The following is a 21105-nucleotide window of genomic DNA, read 5'->3' as shown; positions in this document are numbered from 1 at the left end:
AAAATTTGATATATAAATGACTTAAATAAAACTTATAATAATCAAATTCATTTCCTTAACCTGGTTCATACTATAACACAATCGTTCTTATTTAAAATAGCGCCTAGACCACTGCTACGTCTGCCATATCATAGCCATCCCGATGAGCTATACTGATGACTTAAGTAGTACAAATAATCCTGAGACAAATCCTTTTATTGATACCACTTATGATGTAGAATTGGAAATACTTCAATTTCTACAGTAGAGGTCTTTTATTTAGATGTAGAAATTAAAATAACGGTTGGTTCGCGCTTAATGACGCAAAACAGCTAGACTATCTATTTGACACGAAGATACTTGACGTGTGGAATAAACACACGTGGTCAAAAACAAGTCCCAAGAACTTCATCCCTGTCACTATGGGAATAACTTCGTCACTGAGCTAAAGCACAAAATTAGGTTGTAATCCTTGCTGATGGCAAAAGTGCATGCAAACAGTTTTTAAAGAAAGAGAAAAGCTGCGATCGTTCAATGCACGAGACGATTGATGGCAGTCTGAAGATGTCACTCAATAAACTTCATGTTCTTCATTTTCGATGACCAACATAAAACGTGAAATTTGTCAACATATAAACCGCTTGGAACAGTTGCAGGAAGCTGACAAGTGACGATGTCGATCTTGATACTGAAAAGTGTAACATTCAAGACACAGCCCTGAGGGACTCCGAGTTCCTGTGAGAACAAATGAGAAAGTGCAGAACCGACATGGGCCTGAAATCGCCTGTTGAGTAAAAAAAAATCTGAATAAAAATTGGAAAATGACCATGCAACCCTTTAAAAGGGAGCTCATATAAAGTTTTGTACCTCCACGTCGTGTCATAAGCCTTCTAAAGATCGAAGAAGATGGAAACTAGATGTCCTATATGAGAAGGGTTTTCTGATCGACATTTCAAGTCAAATCAGGTGGTCCATGGTAGAGTGACGTCGTTAGAACCGACACTAGGTGGGCGAGAGGAGATCGTTTGATTATAAAAATCAAACAATACGAGCATTGGCCATTCTCTCCAAGACTTTACACAAACAGCTCGTCAAAGCAATAGATCGATAGTTTGTTGGAATCTTGGGATCCTTCCTAGGCTTAGAAAAGCGTAATATAATATCCTGGCCTTAAGCACTAGGAAAGATTTTCTCCTGCCAAATCCAGTTGAAAACAACCAGAAAAATAGAAAGAGAATCAGGAGATAAATGGCATAGCATCTCAATAAATATTATAGGGTTCAACTGATGTACTGCTGGGCTATGGTGAGCAGGCAACTGTAGTTGGAGAGACCCACTTCCTGAAAGCAAAGATACGATCCTAGGCTCGAGTCTTGATCGCCAGAAAGACTAGGAAGAAGACAGAAGAGCTGGAAAGATAAGAAACCTCTCCCCAAAGATATTAGCAATTTTATGGTCATTATCAACTTTCCAACCATCAGAGAGCACGATCAAAGAGGTTGGGAAGTGTACAACTAATTGATCTTCTGAATCTTGTCCCAAAAACTTTGGAGATGATGGAACTAGAGATGCTGGAGTTAGAGTTAAACCAAGATTCCCTCTGGCTTTGACGACTGACCTGCCAAGCATGGGCACAGACCCAATGAAGAACAATGCAGACAGAAATAGAAGGATATCATCAGAAGGTGTCCCAGGCTCGTTTTTCAGCCTTCCATGTTTCTTGGTAGGCAGAACTCCACCATGGATGAGGATACAGTGTAAAATGTATGAAAGTCACAGCAATAGAATAAACAGCCTGGGATGTACAGTCAATCACTGCTCCCACACAGTCATCTATAAATGGCAAGATCAAGTGCAGAGAGAGTGGTAAAAGAGAGCCAGTCAGCTTAGTCCAACTTCCACTGTGGTATGCAGGTTAGATGGCATCAACCACAGCCAGTTTCCCACAAGATTACGGCAAAATGATCACTGCCACGTGGTTCACTCTCCACACGCCAAGGAAAATAATAAGAATATAGATAAATTTATAGCTGTATAAGATTAACTGGGTGAGTGAAAATAAGCAAAAGAACCATCAATGAATAAAGAAAGATTATGATCCAGATCATATGCTCCACAGAATGACCCCTCCCAACAAAGTCAGCACTACCCCAGTGAGAAGTATGTCCAATAAAATCGCCTTAGAAGAGAATAGGAGATAACAAATGATTTAAAAAAGAATATTAAAGTCCGGCTGATTGTCTCTCCTGGAGACAGGTAAATAGTACAAACAGTGATGGTACGATCCAAAGAGAGAAAAATTACCACAGCTTCAAATAAAGTAACTAAGCAGCACATATGTGGAAGAAGGGTGGCAGCATTGGAAGAATAGATGAAAGTTTCCTGTAAGGAGAGACAAACTGAGCAATATGAACCAATTAGTCTTAATATCTTCCAAGTTAGAATGTGAGCCTCAACAGTTCCACTGTACCAGATGGCCATTTTTTCTTAGTAGGAACTAAGAGTGAAGAGCCCTTTGGTTTTCAACCACGCCGTTCCTCTTTAGAAGATAAAGGTTTGTCTGCATCCAAAGATTCTGCCCAAGGTCAATTGGACTGATCTCTGTCAGAAGGTGAAACGTCTAGTGACTGTGGGCATGACAAAATAACAGTTTTGTACCTTAGGGCTGATGAAAAGGGATCCAATCAGCCAACAGAAGTTGATGTTGACCTGTCAACTCCTTTTCTCACAGACGGCAACAAAATGAAGATGAGGTGGAAAAGAATCTTTAAGGGCAAGGAAAGGTCGGTCTGCACACCTACCAAGGTAATAGAGCAACGACTCTTAGAGTGACCAAATCACTGGCATTGGAAATATCAGAAAAGGTTAGAGATATAAGGCCAAACATTACAATGTAAGTAACCCACCTTCACAGATGTAGGGAGAATTGCAAAAGTAAACATCAAAATGAGAAGGTGGGTAGGTTGAAGTACTCCATCTTTGCTAGTGGAGATGCGTCGCACAGCTGAAACTCCTAGATTGGAGAGACTGGCGAGAAGTCCCGACTTGAGGAATGTTAATAAGATCCCTTTCAGCAATAACTCCTTTAGATGTATTCAGGGTACCACGGGAAGTAATCTGAATAAGTAAATCCCCAAAAGTTTGGGTCTTCAAGTGGAGTTTGGTGTGTTCTGGTTTTGATGTTTCAACCAGAATGTCTCCAGATCTTAGTCTTTAGATAGATTTTGAAAAGTCAGCGAGCTTTTCCAATCACTTCTGAATTAAAAACGGCGATATCTGCCCAAGGAGCTTTTCAGATAGCGAGTGTAAAATGAGGAATCGAGATACATTAGCAACTGTAGCTTAGGGCTGAGTATTTGAGCCCTCCAATCGTAGTTGTTTACCAACCAAGGATTGTTTAACCTTAGCAGTGAATGGGTGAGAGTGGTGAGAACGTATGGGAAAAAAAGAAAGTTCAATTATAAACTCGTAGTCTCTCAGGTTCTGTAACATTTGAAGTGAATTACAATATTTTATTACTGATGCTGAAATATTGATACAAAAATTACTATTTAATGAATTTAATAACGATACATTAAACAATATTATTAAAATATTCTTTAAGTACGACGAAAAGTAAACGTAAAAAAGTGAGAAATTTTTTTTAAATTTCTGATATTTTTAGGTTTTAAAAGTCGTTTAAACATCTTGACTCTATTTTCGTGCATCCATTAACAACATTATTACGCGTAAATATAAAAGTTCTTATAAAGAGTAAAAAGAGTATAGAAATTAGTAGCTACAGTTGACTCAACGAGTAAACTTAATGGGAGGAGGATGAAAGTTGTACTAGCTCACATAACTTGGTTGGGTGTTTATACTTTTATACTAGTATAACTTACTGTACTACCGATATTAGCTTATTACAGTTTTTACTACTATAATATGAGCTTGGATACCAACGTTAGAAAATAAGGTTCCCTTACAACCAGTAGTAGGAACCATATCTATTTTTTCTTTCATTTTATATTTCTTGTAGCGAGTACCCACAACTTATTCTTACTTTTCTTTACTATTTCATGCTTTCTTTCTTTAACATGTCAGATTAGCGAACGAAGGTTAAGGCTAGTAGAAGGTGTATCCCGACAGCCATGTGGTCCAACTTCAGCAGTCACCTTCACACCTAAGGGCTCATCTTATATCCAACATCATAGTCTGTGTCCTGGTGATCTTTTTAATATATACAACGATTTTGTTGTAGTTGTTAAGGCTTGTTTATATACTTATATCGCCAAAACCACTATGTCTTATCTTAGCTGTCCTGGTGAGCTCTGGTACTGGGCGAAGGGTCTCGTCGACATTATAAATGTTACGTGGTTGGCATACTATTACACATTATCCTATGATTTCACTCAAGGATTCTTAAAATAATAACACCCTTTTAACTTCTGAAGAACATTAACGTATGGTTTACATTTGTACAAATGCACTCTCACTACTTTTACAAATACTCTAAAATCTGTATGTATATTCCACAAATATGACGTTATGTTTTCAAAAATAACTAGGTGTATATATAAATATTAATGAACAATAAAACGCATAAGAATAAACAAAATGGAACATGTTTTGTCAGTTTAGATAAAATAAACCATAAGAATTAGCATAATAACGTCAGAACTAGGACTTTTGTATGTTGTAAACCAGTCGTCCATGTGAGCTCTTGTATATTAAAACGTACTACATCGTCAGTAACGATGTAAAACAGATATTGTAATTCAAAGAATGTTACCTATTCTTGCTAAAAGCTAGTACTGTGCCAGTGGTAAAGAATATAACATTTGAACAATCTCATAAGATATCTATTACAGTTATTACAGGTTGTAGCAAAAGTGACTATACAGTTTAATTTCTAATCATTATTTTAAAACAATTGGTTTTAATTGTTTTTGTAATATCTTATTGTCAACTGTATAGTAACTTTTAGATCACCCTGTACAGAACTTCAAGTTTGAGGACTTATTAAGTAACCCACAACTTCTCTTTCCATTAGGCAAAAAAGTTTCATCGAAACATAAGACGATTTTTATGTAAACTAAAATACTAAAATGTGTATTTAAAACTCCTAATAGACCAATTTCAACCATGCTATTACTGGTGAAAACGGATGTGTCCTCCCTCTTAGAAGATCCTTCCCCAAGCTTCAATTACTCGTGTCGAACCAAAAAATGCTCGTTTATTATGTCAAGGAAATTCAATTTCCCTAACAATCAAACACGCTCGCAAACACACGAGGATGCAGTGCGATTTTAATACATAGCAGAGTTTGGGTAAATAAATTGCTCTATAGGTGAGTTTTCTTAGATCAACTTGATAAACTGTTAATCATATTATCCATACTTCATACTTATTCTGTCGACTCGTCAATTTTATATTGTAACACATAATAAAATAATTCTGATAAGAATAAACTACATTATTTTCTATACACACAACTCAACTTTTTATATAACTAAAAAGTTTAGTTCAGACAACACAGCCCTAACTAATAAAGCCAACTTATTTTGAACTGTTTTCGTTTCTACTCTACAGTGTTTATACAGAACTATCACCTGAATATTTACCCCCTGCATGGTAGTGTTATCACAATGATCATTTTTTTCTCTATGTAATTGACAACAAAATATCTTTTTACACTATTTGGTTTTTACTAAAATAATTAAACATGCGTTAGAAAAAAATTATTCTTTCTGTAAGTTTGACAATCAATTACCTCTACATAGTTCAATATTAAAAATATATTTTTTCTTTTACAGATATTATCATCAAAATAGAATTAACATAACATACTTGTGTCTACTGCAATAATTATCAAATTCTAAGTCACTGAATTTATAAAACTGTACCAACCACAAATAAGCTGCCATATCCATATGAATTATCTTTGCAAGATAAATTTACAAAAAAGAGGAACTTCAGAAACCTGCAAATAGGTATTGTAGGAATGTAAGCAAACATGACTAGAAACACTGTAGACCTTGTTTATTCAAACTTCAAACACCTATTTTAGCTCCATGCTGTTGCCTAGAATTACATTTGGTGAAGTCAAAATAAAGATTTGTAGTTTGAGTAAATAATGTCTACAAACTATCTCCAGGCTTATTTGCTTAGTTTTTTACATCCCCTATCTACTGAATTTTAAATTCAAAATTATTTATTTATTTTCTTTACTGCTTCTTTCATGCTCAACTGTGGCAAAAGGATTACTTGAAATGATAGCTAACATTTTACACTGTTATGATAATAACACAGTGAACTGATGTGGTTCATGGGGATTTACTGTACCTGGAGGCTTTCATTGAGATTTGTTTCTGACTGCAGCAAGCGCTTACAGTTTCTGTGAAAATAAATTAGTTATATATAATGTATAGCAATGGGCAAATGTATACCTAGACAAAGACATAAACCCTATCAAGCGAGTATTGAATTTTATCAATAGGAAAGCAGCCTTTACAAGTGAAATATGTATGTCTAAAGCATCACTTTAAATACATCATATTTTTTGAACTAATTATTCTACAAATGTGTGATATAAAATTTAATATATCTATTGATTTCTTTTTCTTTTTACTCCTTCACTTCATACATAATATAGGAATCAGCTCCTTAGAGACACCAACTGTATAGTGTACAAAGCACTGAGTATCTACATGTTACAACAATCAATGTTCCTCTGTTATTGGCTAGCAATTCCTCCTTCACCTTGTACTTAAGTGGTTTAAAGGAATATCAGAAATTTGTAAGAAAGGTAACTTCAAGGGGTAATGATAACATCATTTACATTAGAATTATGATGCTTTTCAGTTTAGGTAAGATACAGAAGAAACAAACTGACTTTTCAATATTCCCATGACTTTTGAGTGCAAAATACTAAGTTGTTTTTGTTACAGTCTGGCAAGAGAATAATAATAATTACAAATGGGCTCTTTTGAGCAATTTTCTTTTCCACGTAAATTTAATGTGCATGCTTTTTTTGTGTGCATTTTTCATATGTTTAAAACATTAACAGTCAATAGTAAAGTTTTTAAAGTGTTGTTTGAACTGAATCTTTACTGTTGAGGGAGTTTTTTGCTCAAATGTTCTGTTAAGGTTTTGTACAATTCCCTGTTATCCTTATGATGAACCAATATCATGGTTCATGATATATACTTGGTTGTCACTAAAATACTTACATTTGCAATATTTATCTCACATTATTTCTCACACTGGCTGTCACCAAACTATTCCTGCACATCTGGCTGTGTCCATAATATTCATTCTTACACATGCTTATGAACAAGTGTTCTGATGTGCAGACACAACTGTCACCAAAATATTTTCCTCTTAGCAGAATGTTTTTCCTTTTCATTCTTTTCACATTTGGCTACTACTAGAATATTTTTCTCTCTCTTTGAACTAAACTATCACTAGAATGTTATTTTCTCTTTTGGCTTTGCTATCAACAAAGTGTTACTTTCTCTTCAGACCCAACTATCATTAGATTAGTACTCTCTCTTCAAACTTGACTATCACAACAATATTGTTTTTGGTTTTCACTATCACTGTGTGTGTGTGTGTGTGTGTGTATAAACATTTTTTGTCATTTAGAGGTAGTTACCATCATTTATTTATTTATCTCAGTTAACACTTACACACACTAAGCTGTTACCCAGAAAACTATCTACACTCACTTGGCTATCAACTATTATTTCTTTTGCTGAGTTGGCTGTCATCAGATTATTTATCTATGCACACTTTAAAAACACTTGAGATGTGAGCTTATAAAATAGACAAAGATTTGTGTCTGTAAACATTAAACCCAGAAGATCTGTAAATATGAACTGCTCCTTCTTGTGCTTCCATAACCAGTCTAAGTTCTAAAAATAATGTATGAATGTCTGAACTACTAACACTAGATCTCACAACGTTTTTCAATTTAAATTAATAGTATTTCCAATTTAAAAAATCTAAACAAATCCTTATTTTAAAGCATCATATTGTAGAAGCAGAAAAATTGTTATAACTTTTGACACTTTTCATTAAGTATAAAATATTCTACATTTGTAATTTTATTCTGAAATAACCTAAGCACTGCAAACAATTCTCTCTTTTGTAGCAAAACTGCTCTAATTCTCAGATTGTTCTAACTGCTTAATCTTTATTGCATTTACAAATTTAATGCACGAATGATTTATGTATAAATTATTCCCCTAGAGTGAACTCAGTTATGTTCTGTCAACCAGGAACTTACTCTCAACTGTTGTTATTAAGTGTAGGGTACAGTAGATGTTTTTATGATGCAGTTCATAATCATAATTTATCAGCATCTCAACACTTTTACTTTTGTAAAAAACTACCTGCTTTGCACCTGTAAATAAGCTTAGTTTTCAAATATTCTTTACAGTAAATGCAAGATACAATTGATTGTATAACTTACAAAATGTCAAACATTTAACATTTATATTTCTTCACTTTCCCTTTTAATTTATCGTGTATACAAAATAATATTTAAAAAAAACTGAAATGTGATCAATTTGTCCAAAGTAGAATTTTATAATTAGTGGAATTTACTGACCAATTATTCATGGCCATTTAATTAATCAATTAGTACATCATCTAAGCAAACAAATATTTGTATGCACTGGTCATTAATACAAAAAAAAGGGTAATAATCAGGTTTCAATGTCCACTGATAGCCCATTGTGTAGTTTTGCACTTAACAACAACAAACACAATAGCAATGTTTCAATAACATAGATAGTTAGAAAAATCAAAAACAGTAAAAATTGGATGCCCTAATTTCAATTACTTGATTACTTTTACAAGGCATGACAATGTAAGGTAAATAAATTTGAATTACTGAAAATAATAATGAAATATCATAATAGCAGTATTTTGATTACTGGATAGCTGAAACTGTAAATAGTTATATCAGAAACAATAATTTTGACCAGTTATTTATTTTCATGACAATGTACTTATTCTTGATTCTCATTAATTAATTTTTAGGATAATTGGAAAGGGTAGGGAGTGTAAACACTAATTTCTATTTAATTGTAATTTTATATAATCCATTATTTTATATGACACTAATTGATTTAATCACCTAAAAACAAAAAAAGATCAAATAGCCAAATATAAATGCATTGGCTTGTATGATTAAGTAAATGTGTACAGGGTTAATCCACTGAAAAAGTAATGTTAACTACAGTTCCAAATTTAAAAAATGTATCTTCATGAACAGTGGCAAGGACTTAGTAAACAAAAGAAATCTGTTGCACACAGAAAAATGTTTTGATGAATTTTATTTGTGCTAAAGCTTTGTCTGTGAAATGAAGAAGTCAGTGCAACTGAGACTAACAAGTCAGAAAACAAGTGACATTCATGTGAAAAGTTGTTTTGTCCATCAGTTTGCAAATTGTATTGTATTTACATAACCTATACAACTTCCTAAAAACATATTTTTTTTCAGTATCCTTGCATAGTGTTCAGCATTTTCCTTAATCTAAGGAACTATTCTGAGATTAACAACACAGAGTAATATGAAAAGTTCATAATTCTGACACCAAATTCATAATACCATGTTGAATGGCACTATACAAGTTTGGGCATGCACACTTTGACTCCAACCCATACAGATGGTTAATACCCTTTCATCAACTATACAAACAAATAGGGTTACAGTAATTTTATTCACATTACCAATTTGGCAGATTTTTCTTAACATAATACTGTTTGTAGTACTATCATTATTTAAGCTGCATAAGCTACTCCTGTCTACAGACTCAATAGCATTATCAATAATGGCTGAATTTACCACCTGCTGAGGAATTCAAACAATACACAGCAATGCATAGAATGAAAAAAAAAATTCATTATTTCTGAGCAGTTATTGCTGGCAGAAATTTAAACTTTTGTTGAACATTTTTATGATTAAAATCACAATCTAAATTATCTACAGCATCTTAATTTGGGGAACACTTTTATTGGTATTTTACTTTCTTCATAATTTATCTTTTAAAACTGTCTTCCTCTTGCACTAAACTATTAAATCAACCTCACAACTGGTATACAAAGTATTTTAACAAATTCAACTCAAAACATGTTTACTACTTGGCTCCTTTGCTTGATTGTGTCAGTATTTAGTATAAAGCATCAAGTACATTATATAATACTTTACAACTTCCAATGCACTTTCTATGAAAGCAAGAATTCCACAATAAAAGGCTTTAAAGCAGTTCACTCTTTAAATATTTTTAATCTTTAAAATAAACACTATCCAAAACATTTCATAATGCTGATATTGAATAGTTTCATAGCATTATTTGTAGCTATTTACAATATTTTGCTAACAGTTAAACAATATGTATAAATGGTTTCCTTGTCATGATGAAACATTTTTCAGCTTGTTCTATCAAAATATAGATTTAAAACATACTTTTAACATACTGCATTGATCTACACTTTCCTTTATATTTGTGTTTATCCTCCCTTTTCATTTGCCATAGTTTCACTCTCCCAACATGCTGCATTGATCCACACTTTCCTTTATAAGTGTGTATCCTCCCTTTTTATTTGCCATAGTTTCACTCTCCCAGCATACTGCATTAATCCACATTTTCCTTGATATTTGTGTGTATTCTACCTTTTTATTTGCCATAGTTTCACTCTCCCAGCATACTGCATTAATCCACACTTTCCTTGATATTTGTGTGTATTCTACCTTTTTATTTGCCATATTTTCACTCTCCCAACATATTGCATTGATCCACACTTTCATTTATATTTGTGTATCCTCCCTTTTTATTTGCCATATCTTTACTCTCCCAACACGCTGCATTGATCCACACTTTCTTTTATATCTGTGTGTATTCTCCCTTTTTATTTGCCATATTTTCATTCTCCCAACATGCTGCATTGATCCACACTTTCCTTTATATTTGTGTGTATCCTCCCTTTTTATTTGCTATATTTTTACTCTCCCAACATGCTGCATTGATCCACACTTTCCTTTATATCTGTGTGTATTCTCCCTTTTTATTTGCCATATTTTCATTCTCCCAACATGCTGCATTGACCCACACTTTCATTTATATTTGTGTGTATCCTCCCTTTTTATTTGCCATATTTTTACTCTCCCAACACGCTGCATTGATCCACACTTTCCTTTATATTTGTGTGTATCCTCCCTTTTTATTTGCTATCCTCTCCCAACATGCTGCATTGATCCACACTTTCCTTTATATTTTGTGTTCTCTCCCATATTTTCATTCTCCCAACATGCTGCATTGATCCACACTTTCCTTTATATCTGTGTGTATCCTCCCTTTTTATTTGCCATAGTTTCACTCTCCCAACATGCTGCATTGATCCACACTTTCCTTTATATTTGTGTATCCTCCCTTTTTATTTGCCATAGTTTCACTCTCCCAACACACTGCATTTATTACGCCTACATAATACAGGACAAGTTAGAAAATAAAATGCCTCAGAAAAACACTAAACAAATTGAGAAACAATGTTACACAAAAATCACAGACTAAAAATGGCTTAACAGCTTAAAATCAGTTCAGTAAGAAAACTCAATCAGAAAATCTTCTGTAATGAAGTGACATGTTGATCATGATTCAATCTATAGAAATCTAAAATTGCAAATATTTTAATAAATTGTATACAAATTAAGTGCTTTATGCTTTAAAACAAAATTATAAAATCGTAATGAAGAATCTATGTTTGTTTACACACACACACATACACACAATTAATGTGTAATACATTATTACAGTAAAAGCTACTCCAACCATTAGATCCACCTACACAAACAATGCTCTGGTTGGTATACACCAAATCAGTTCAGTGACAAAACTCAATCAGAAAATCTTCTGTAATGAAGTGACATGTTGATCATGATTCAATCTATAGAAATCTAAAATTGCAAATATTTTAATAAATTGTGTGCAAATTAAGTGCTTTATGCTTTAAAATAAAATTATAAAATTGTAATAAAGAATCTATGTATGTTTACACACATACATACACACAATTCATGTGTAATACATTATTACAGTAAAAGCTACTCCAACCATTAGATCCACCTACATAAACAATGCTCTGGTTGGTATATACCACCAAACTCACATATCCATCTATATCAAAGTAGATATTCCTCACATTGCTGTAATCTCATCTAATCTTGCAAAGTTACTTAAATTACAAAATGGACATCACTATGGAAATTATATAAAACAACTCACATAATGTATAAATATGATATAAACATGCAAATCTCTTTTTAAGAGTTTTTAACTCTTGATCTACAAATAATATCACAGAGAAAAACATTCAAGTTCTTAGATATGGATGACATAAGAATTTAAATCAAGCTCTTACATTCAATTTAAATACATATATATATGATCTTTATCAAACTGATAACAATCCCAGAAAGAATTCACATTGTATCAATTCCTCTTTTACATTCTGTGTGCAAGACACTGCAAAAATATATTTTGAGCTGGCTATAAAAGTTCATGAATTGCTGTATTACAATAATTACTTTATATTAGAACACAGAAATATATAAATTCCTGCAAACTCCAATGCTGTAAAATCACAATAAAAACTTTTACCAGTATGACAATATGTTACTGATGTAATATACAGATCATTAACACAGAATTTCTTGAGAAAATATGTATGGAGATGTTTCAACTTCAGGTGTTTTTTTAATGTTGAAATTAATATATCTGTATGGATGTGTATCTATGTTTTAATAACTGTTAACTTAGACTGAAGAGGAAGGGAAATTAAAAGTTCTCTGAATTTTAAGGATCCTTGTTAGAAGTAAGTTTGCCTACCATAGTAAGAGACTGTTATTCAAAGTAACTGCATGAAACTACAAATTCATCTGGCATTTAAATTGTTTTTAAACATAGTCTCACAGGGATCAAATTTATTCCAATAAGTGATTTATGAGATTATTTCTTCCCTGTTCAACAAATAAGGAGTATGTATTCAACTCTTACAAAAAGTTTTGTCTTTACAGAAGTGAAAAAAATTAATGCTTTATTCTATGATGGTGAAATTCTCTGAAAGAAGAATAAGAAGAATCTCTAATAAATAAACTTTTACTGACCTCTAGTACAATACTACTTATTTTATTTTGACAGTACACTACATTAAAGAATCATTTTCTCACAAAAAGTTATAAACTACAAGATAATGATATAGATTATGCTACAAATGTTGCTTGAATGATTCTATATAAAACTTTGTTCTCTAATCTACAATGCAAATATAAAACTTACTGTGCATCTAATTTTTACCCAACTCATAAGTTAAATTTAAAATGTCAATAAGCAATCAAGTCATATGTGTTGAATGCAGATATGAAGCCATTTTGTTGAAAGAAAACTGTTAATATACATATTACTTTTAAATTACTTTACATATACATTATATAGTTAATTTACTTTAAATAAGTTTTAAATTGTAATAAATTATCCTAATACCTGACCTTATCAACTAAATATTGAACATTTGATACTGTTTTCATTACAGCTAATCAAAGATATTTAGAGAATATGGCCCTATCAGTGTTCTTAAGCATACCATTTTTTCCTCTAAATTTCATAAACATTTCATGATATGTCTTTAGAAATAGTTAAAAGAATAATCCTCTGTATTAAACCATTATACTTCATCAGTATTTATACACAAAATATATTTTAACATGATTTTAAACAATCCAATTAACACATAGCAATAATATTTTTAAAAAATTAACATTTCAATCCAGTACATACATATTAATGCTGAGTTCTATAAATATTTTGGGAAGTCGTAACATGACAGTTTATCTATACTTTTAAAAAGCCTTTTTTTTTTTTTAAATGTGATCAGAACAACTGGATGTAGAATAATTAGGACCATTTTATTTCATTAGTTAACATAATGTGCCCTTCGCTATCTTGAATATACTATGCTTAACATTTTTGGGAACTTAAAAAACACATTTCTATTCTAAAATACAGAAATCATTCAGCCTTGCAAAATACAACTCTACAACTAATAGAAAATTATTTTTCCAGGTGTGTCCAGTTAATTCGAAACAGTAATAGTAACATTACTATGATAAACAAGAAAACCAGCAATTTATTTCCTCCTCAATTTCGTAATTTTAGTATCGATATCCTATTGCTCGTATAAATGTCTGTGAATTAATTTATTAAATAACGCACTTTTCTGAACTTAAACTTACCAACAGAATGAAATTAATAATTAAACTGAACTAGTCAAGAGCTATTAAAATAACTAGGTTACGATATTCTCTTTCTCACACGTCAATATTTATCTGCGTGATGATAAAACTAAAAAGCAACACATGGTCATGGCTAAATAACACTCAGTCACGGCACTCCTGCGTTAACTGGTAAAGACTCGGGGCCAACTATCGACCACACGAACGTATACGTTTTACAAACATTAAAGTGCAAAGTTAAGGAAAACTTACGCCATTTTTGATAGCTTTAGAGGTAGATATCCGTCTATGGAATGATTTTGAGGGTTCCCCATCGCCTTCACTCTCTGATGAATCCTCAGACGGGACATCAGACCCACACTTTTCAGACACACTTCCTGCTGTACCTAGCCCAGTCGCCATTTTCCCTCGACTACATAAATATAACTCACTAGATGGCAGCAAGTACTGTTGTCGTCTGCTCTAATACACATAAGACTTCAATTTTTTTCATTAATAATTTAGGAGTTAACTAATTCAAAAAGCATCAAAATAAATCTTGTATAGTCAAGAAAAAACTTAAATCATCATATATTGCAATAGCAATACATTTATCAAAAATAATTAAAATGAAAATTAAGTGGCATTTTACTTGAGGTAATTTTATTAGCATATGCTTATCTATATGAATATCATATGGTGTCTGTTTATGTTCTTGTAACTACATCGCAAAATGGAAAGGATATTAACCAAAATTGGTATGAAGGTTCGTTAGCTCCATGGAAAGATACATACACATTTTTTTTTCTGTTCTTCTGTTTTTAAGGACTTGTTATTTTTAACCACTATCTCACGGGACCTTCACCAAATTTGATAGGATGGTTCATTGAATTCGTGGAGAGATATATATAAATTTTGCGTTTTGTAGTTTTTATGGGCGTTTTTGGGGTTTTGACCACTATTTAGCCTTCTGTTGAGAGATCTTCACGATATTTGGCATGAAGATTTGTTTGATCTGTGCGGAGATACATGCAAACTTGCGGTTTCACATTTTTATGTTTTGCAGTTGTTATGAGCGTTCCTGCGTTTTTTACAATTACATATAAGGGAAGTAACTTTTCATGTCCTAAGATAATCTTTTATTAATCATAAATTTACATAACTTACATCCAGAAGACAGATTTTCCAGCTAGTTATACATAAAATATAATAAACCTATACTGTTAATTGTTTATTAGTTTGTTGTTAAATGCAAAATTGCACAATGGACTATCTCTCTGTGCCCACCGCAGGAAGTGAACCAAAATTCCTAGCGTTTTAAACTCTCAGTCTTGCTACTGAGGAGCTTGGCATAATGTAATGGTTATTACAATCTGGAGGTCGCGATTTCAAACACTATGTCGTCAAACATGTTCACCATTTCAACCTTGGAGGCATTATTACGATCGATCAATCCCATTATTTATTGGTGAAAGAGTATCCCAAGAATTAGCGGAGGGTGGTGATGCCTAGCTGGATTTCCTCTAATCAATCACTGCTAAATTAAGTAATGAAAAAGTTTATAATTTGCAAATACAGAATATTTTATTGCCTTTTAATACACATGTATTACTTGTGACTCAAGACAACCCAAGTTTCAGTACAATATTCCACACTTCCAACTATACAATAAAATAAATAAAACCATTATTATTGGAGGTATTACACACAAGAAACTCATTATCGACCTTCTTTTTTATAACATTTCTAACTTTTGGTCTTACATGATTTCTTAGTACCAGAAAGTTTCAACAGTTTTTTTTTTAATTTTCAGTCGAAACGATAAAATTTAGTTAGTGTTATCCGCAAGTGTAATTTAATTATCCCCTTTAGATATAAAATTATTTAATATCCGACGATATATAAGCCAAAACATATTCATCACACTTATACATTTTTAACTTTTGTTTGTTATGAAGCACATAATTACACAACGAGCTATCTGTGTAGTGCTCATCGCAAGTACCAAAACCCAAATTTTGACGCTATAAGATATTAGACTTGTGACTTAACAACTGAAAGGTTAGTTTATAAATAAAATAAATATTAGCATTGTTCTTTCCTTTAAAATGTAGTAAGCTTCGTTAAGAGAAGCCTCTATAATTGAGCCAACTAAAGGTTACAAAAACGTTATCAAATTCTTGATGACGGTATCAAATTTTGTTTCTTATAGTATCGTTGATTAAGTGATCTAAAGCTTTTAGTTTTCAATACTTTAATTTCCACTTTCAGGACAAGAAAAGGATGTTCCATATTTTTTGTATTTATTCGTCCTGTTACGTGAAAGAACAAATATATTATGTAGTAAATTTATAATAAACAAAAATAAAAATAATTTTTGTTTAACAGGAATAAAATTACACCAATAACGACTTTATGTTCGCTCTTTTCCAGTAGCACAGTCACATTTGCTCAGTGTTACGTCTGAAGGCTTATATTATTAAACCTCGGGTTTCAATACTCATGAGGACGCAGCACATCTCTCCCAGTGAGACGGCGATAAATTTCCGAACTTACAACGCTAAAATCCGAGATTCGATTTCCCGCGCTGAACAGCGTAGATAGCCTAATGTGGCTTTGCTATATAACAAACATCAAACACAGGACATACCACTTTAGCCCATTGTGTAGTTCTGCACCAAACAACAAACATGCAAATCCAAAGCAAATTACAGAATCTCTCTTTCATAATCATTTTCAACAAATTTCAGATCGCTTATTTCAGTAATACCACAAAACAAAATCAAAACCTACACAGTTGACACTTTTTTTCATATTTGCGATGAAGCAACTTTGAATTCCTTATTTGGCTATCAACACAAAACAATGCAGAAAAGTTGTACAGTTTAGATTTTTCTTATATCACATTAAAATATATTTGGATAATCTTCGCTGTCACAGCTCAAACTACATAATCCAGGTTATTGAAATTAACATTTCTCTAACACTGTCATTCACCAACCTAAATTTTGGATCTCTCATTTTGCCAGTAAGCTCAGGATATAGAATGTTCTTTGCATTTAATCTTTTCGCATTCAGTTTTCATTTTTCTACTTCTTAAGTGTTAGATAGCAGCTCATGAATGTATAGAAAAGCACTTTTCTGTGTCTGTAGGTTCTAGTATATTCTGATACGTGTTTTAATATTGTCTGAATCATTAATATAGGTTGTTCGTTATTGAGAATTATGTATCATCATAATCTTACTACAGAGAATATAAAAAATAATTGCATGGTTTTATCAATGTATTTTTGTAGTTACGTAGTTTTGTGTAAACAAATAGTGCAATACAGTATGGTTTGTTCGCATAAATGTGCGAGGTTTTCTATATCTTTAAAACATATGCGGATAATAGTTTCTTTGCTTTCAGCTCATTAGGAAATATTTAATGTTGTTACATGTAGGTATTTAAATTAAACCTCTCCATAACTTAGAATATGAATAAACTTAATGTATAATTGTTTTTTCAAAATTCCAGCACAGGCGTCTAACGTCATTGACAGGTTCCAAATACCTATGTACCCATGCTAAACTGCGACAATTTTGCTCTTTTTTTCTTTTAGCCACAACTTCAGAAACAATAGGTGTATTTGTGTGTGTTTCTCTTACAGCAAAGCCACATCAGGCTATCTGCTGTGTCCACCACGGGGAACTGAACCCCTGATTTTAAAGCTGTAAATCCTTAGATTTAACGCTGTCCCAGCGGGAGACCCGAAATAATATAATCTTATGACTTGATAATAGGCCCAGGTGGTTAAGGCACTCGACTTGTAATCCAAGGGTCACGGGTTCGAATCCCCATCACATCAAACATACTCGCCCTTTCAGCCGTGGGGGGCGTTATAATGTTAAGATCAATCCCACTATTCGTTGGTAAAAAAGTAGCCCAAGAGTTGGCGGTGGATGGTGATGACTCGCTGCCTTCCCTCTGGTCTTACACTGCTAAATTAGGGACGGCTGGCGCAGATAGTTCTCGTGTAACTTTTCGCGAAATTAAAAAACGAACAAAACAGACAAGACTCGATAATTCATTGAAGCACGTCTCAGCAGTATGTTTGACCTTCTGGTCATGTGGTGAGTAGAAATAGTGAAATATAAAATTATACTTTTATTTTCATTAATAAGACGTGAATAGAGTGGCAGTATGTGAAGGCCTGGTGATATTATGATTGAATGTAATCCAAGACAAAGTTATTTCTTTTTTTCGATTTGATATTATTTTCATGACTGATCTGTGCAGGTCCCTTTTTTAAGAATATTCCAGCATCTATAAGGAATAGTAAAAAAAATATAATTCTTCTAAGAGAATTTTGGTTTTTGAATTTCTCGAAGGGTTATATATGCACAAGCCGTCCCTGATTTAACAGTGTAAGACTAAAGAGAAGGCAGCCAGTCATTACCACCCACGGACAACTCTTGGACTGCTCTTTTACCAACGAATAGTGGGATTGACCGTAACATAATAACGCCACCACAAATGAAATAATTCGAACCCGCTACCTTCGGATTAAGAGTGAAGCGTCCTAACCACATGGCCATGCCAGGCCCGTTATTGTGTGACTTGTGACGGATTTACCATTATATATCTATTTTAATATCAATGTTTGTGTTAGTTTAATATATACTTAGAAATGCATGTAACTTATAGTGGCTAAAAACCCGGGTTTTGATACCCGTAGTGAGTAGAGTACAGATAGCTCATTGTGTGGATTTGTGTTTAATTCTCAACAAACAAACAAAATATATATAAATATATATTGCAAAATTCTCGTCTTTTCACCAAAGTTGCAGAAGATTCTCGAGTGTAAGAATTAACAATATATTTGTGTACGAAAGCACTAGCGTATCGTCAGTATTGTTGTCTAGGCTAAAATTTCTGAAAATTACCTCATGCCTGGAAAGTTAACCAACACAACGCACCAAAAGACAGTACACATTGGTTTGCTATAGTTGGTATATTATAAACCTCGGAAGCTATAATTGTAATTAACGCTTGTTAATAGGTGTTTCAAAGATTTTTACCAGGAACCTTTATAGATTTCGAACATTACAAATTGTTTAACTTCAGTAGATTAACATGTGATCAACAAGGAACTAGCAAGCTCCCCGTTAAATGAACTCTGCCTATATAAACTTTAAATTAATTCACTCATCATGAACCCTCGATAGGATATCAATGACGTTCCGAATCAGATAGAAGACTCGGTATTGTTTGTAAAACTTTTGTATATAAATTATTATTTGTAATGACAGTTATTATAAACTGTATTATTCTTTGTATATTTAAAGCTCTTTGTATTAATAAAGAAAGAAAATTTGTGTATTAATCTTGTTGGTAAATATCATAAATTGGATACATATCGACATTTATTTGACTTTAAAATTAAATTACAATTTAACTTAGTTTTACGCTATTCGATATCGTAATGCGTAGCATACTCTTTGATGAATGGAAGATAATTAAGATGTGAAAGATTCTGTGGAATAACTGCCATAGACGTTCTTAATTTGAACACAGCCTCTTTCCAGTGATGAGAATGAGGTGGACCAGACATGAAATTGATAAGATTATTCTTCACGTCTTGTGGACGTACATACTGTAGTAGTTAGAAAGTGAATTAGTTTTAATAGTAAACACTTCACGTTGGGTGCGGCAGCCACAGGGAAAACTAAGGCACATTCTTGGGTAGCTTCAACTTCAGCAAGTCCCCCTACTCCCGTGTCTGTACTCATGGCTCAAAACTGCGCAACACAATTTTTTTTGGAGGGTGGGGGTATCATGACATGAACCACGGATTATAAGCTACACTAACTACTAGGCCACACGCGGAGTATTCAGATTTACATGTGGTAATTCAAGGATAAGTATAGTACATAGTTACCCAATTTCTGCACGAAATTAAGATTCAGGGTACTGGTATGTATAAGGATAAGAGTAATTATTTGTTGTGATGGAATAATAACTGTAGAAGTTAAAATTACAATAAAGCATCCTATTCATGACATTGCATAATGAAAAGGGCCAAACGTATTAGTGGTTCGGTTATTTTGATATTGAAATAGAGATGTTTTTTTTTTTTTTAATTTCACGCTCTATACGAGGGCTATCTACGATAGCCGTACCTAATTTTGCAGTGTAAGACTAGGGGGAAGGCAACTAGTCATCACCACCCAGCGCCAACTCTTGGGCTACTCTTTTACCAATGAATAGTGGAATCGACTGTCACAATATAACGCCCCCACGGCTGAAAGGGCGAGCATGTTTGGTGCGATGGGGATTCGAACCCGCGACTTTCAGATTACGAGTCGAACGCTTTAACACGCTTGGCCATGCCGGGCCTGTATAATAAACAAGAGTCTGTAAAGTCTATACCTAATTTAACAGTGTAAGACTAGAAAGAATGTAGCTAGTCATCACCACCAACCGCCAACTCTTTGGCTACTCTTTTACAAACAAATAGTGCGAATGACTGTCACATTATAACTCCCCCACGGCTGAAAGGGCGAGCATGTTTGGTGCGACGGGGATACAATAATACAGATATTTCTCCCTTTTGTTAAAGTTGCTGCTGGCCAGGTCCTGCTTTTTTCTGACGTTGTTAACTATCTTGACTTTGAAAGAACTGTCTGGACTCCATAAAAATAAGCAGACAATGTACTAACTACCTGTGTAACTTTAAGTGATCTAGAGAAAGAGTTGAAAACCTAAATGTTCCCCTCAACATCTCCTATTTTGTTTCATCATCAGTTAGTGTTATAAAGCAGAAGAGAGGAACAGATACTAATGATTTACCTCAAATAATGTAAGAGTTGGAGCTGTGTTAACGTTG

The 21105-nt window shown here is 33.0% G+C and overlaps 1 protein-coding gene across 5 annotated transcripts in view; it reads right to left on the bottom strand.

Moving 5' to 3' along the window:
- LOC143225545 (diacylglycerol kinase delta-like) overlaps positions 1 to 14659 on the bottom strand; it is a 133791-nt gene extending 119132 nt beyond the window's left edge. For all 5 annotated transcript variants that reach the window (XM_076455189.1, XM_076455191.1, XM_076455190.1 and 2 more), the window contains exon 1: positions 14510 to 14659. In XM_076455189.1, the coding sequence (XP_076311304.1) occupies positions 14510 to 14659 (150 nt within the window). The remainder of the gene's footprint in view (positions 1 to 14509) is intronic.
- Positions 14660 to 21105: the final 6446 nt, after the last annotated feature.

Source organism: Tachypleus tridentatus, chromosome 9, assembly GCF_004210375.1.
Source record: "Tachypleus tridentatus isolate NWPU-2018 chromosome 9, ASM421037v1, whole genome shotgun sequence".
NCBI classification, from domain to species: Eukaryota; Metazoa; Arthropoda; class Merostomata; order Xiphosura; family Limulidae; genus Tachypleus; species Tachypleus tridentatus.
This window is presented reverse-complemented; position numbering and strand designations above follow the sequence as displayed.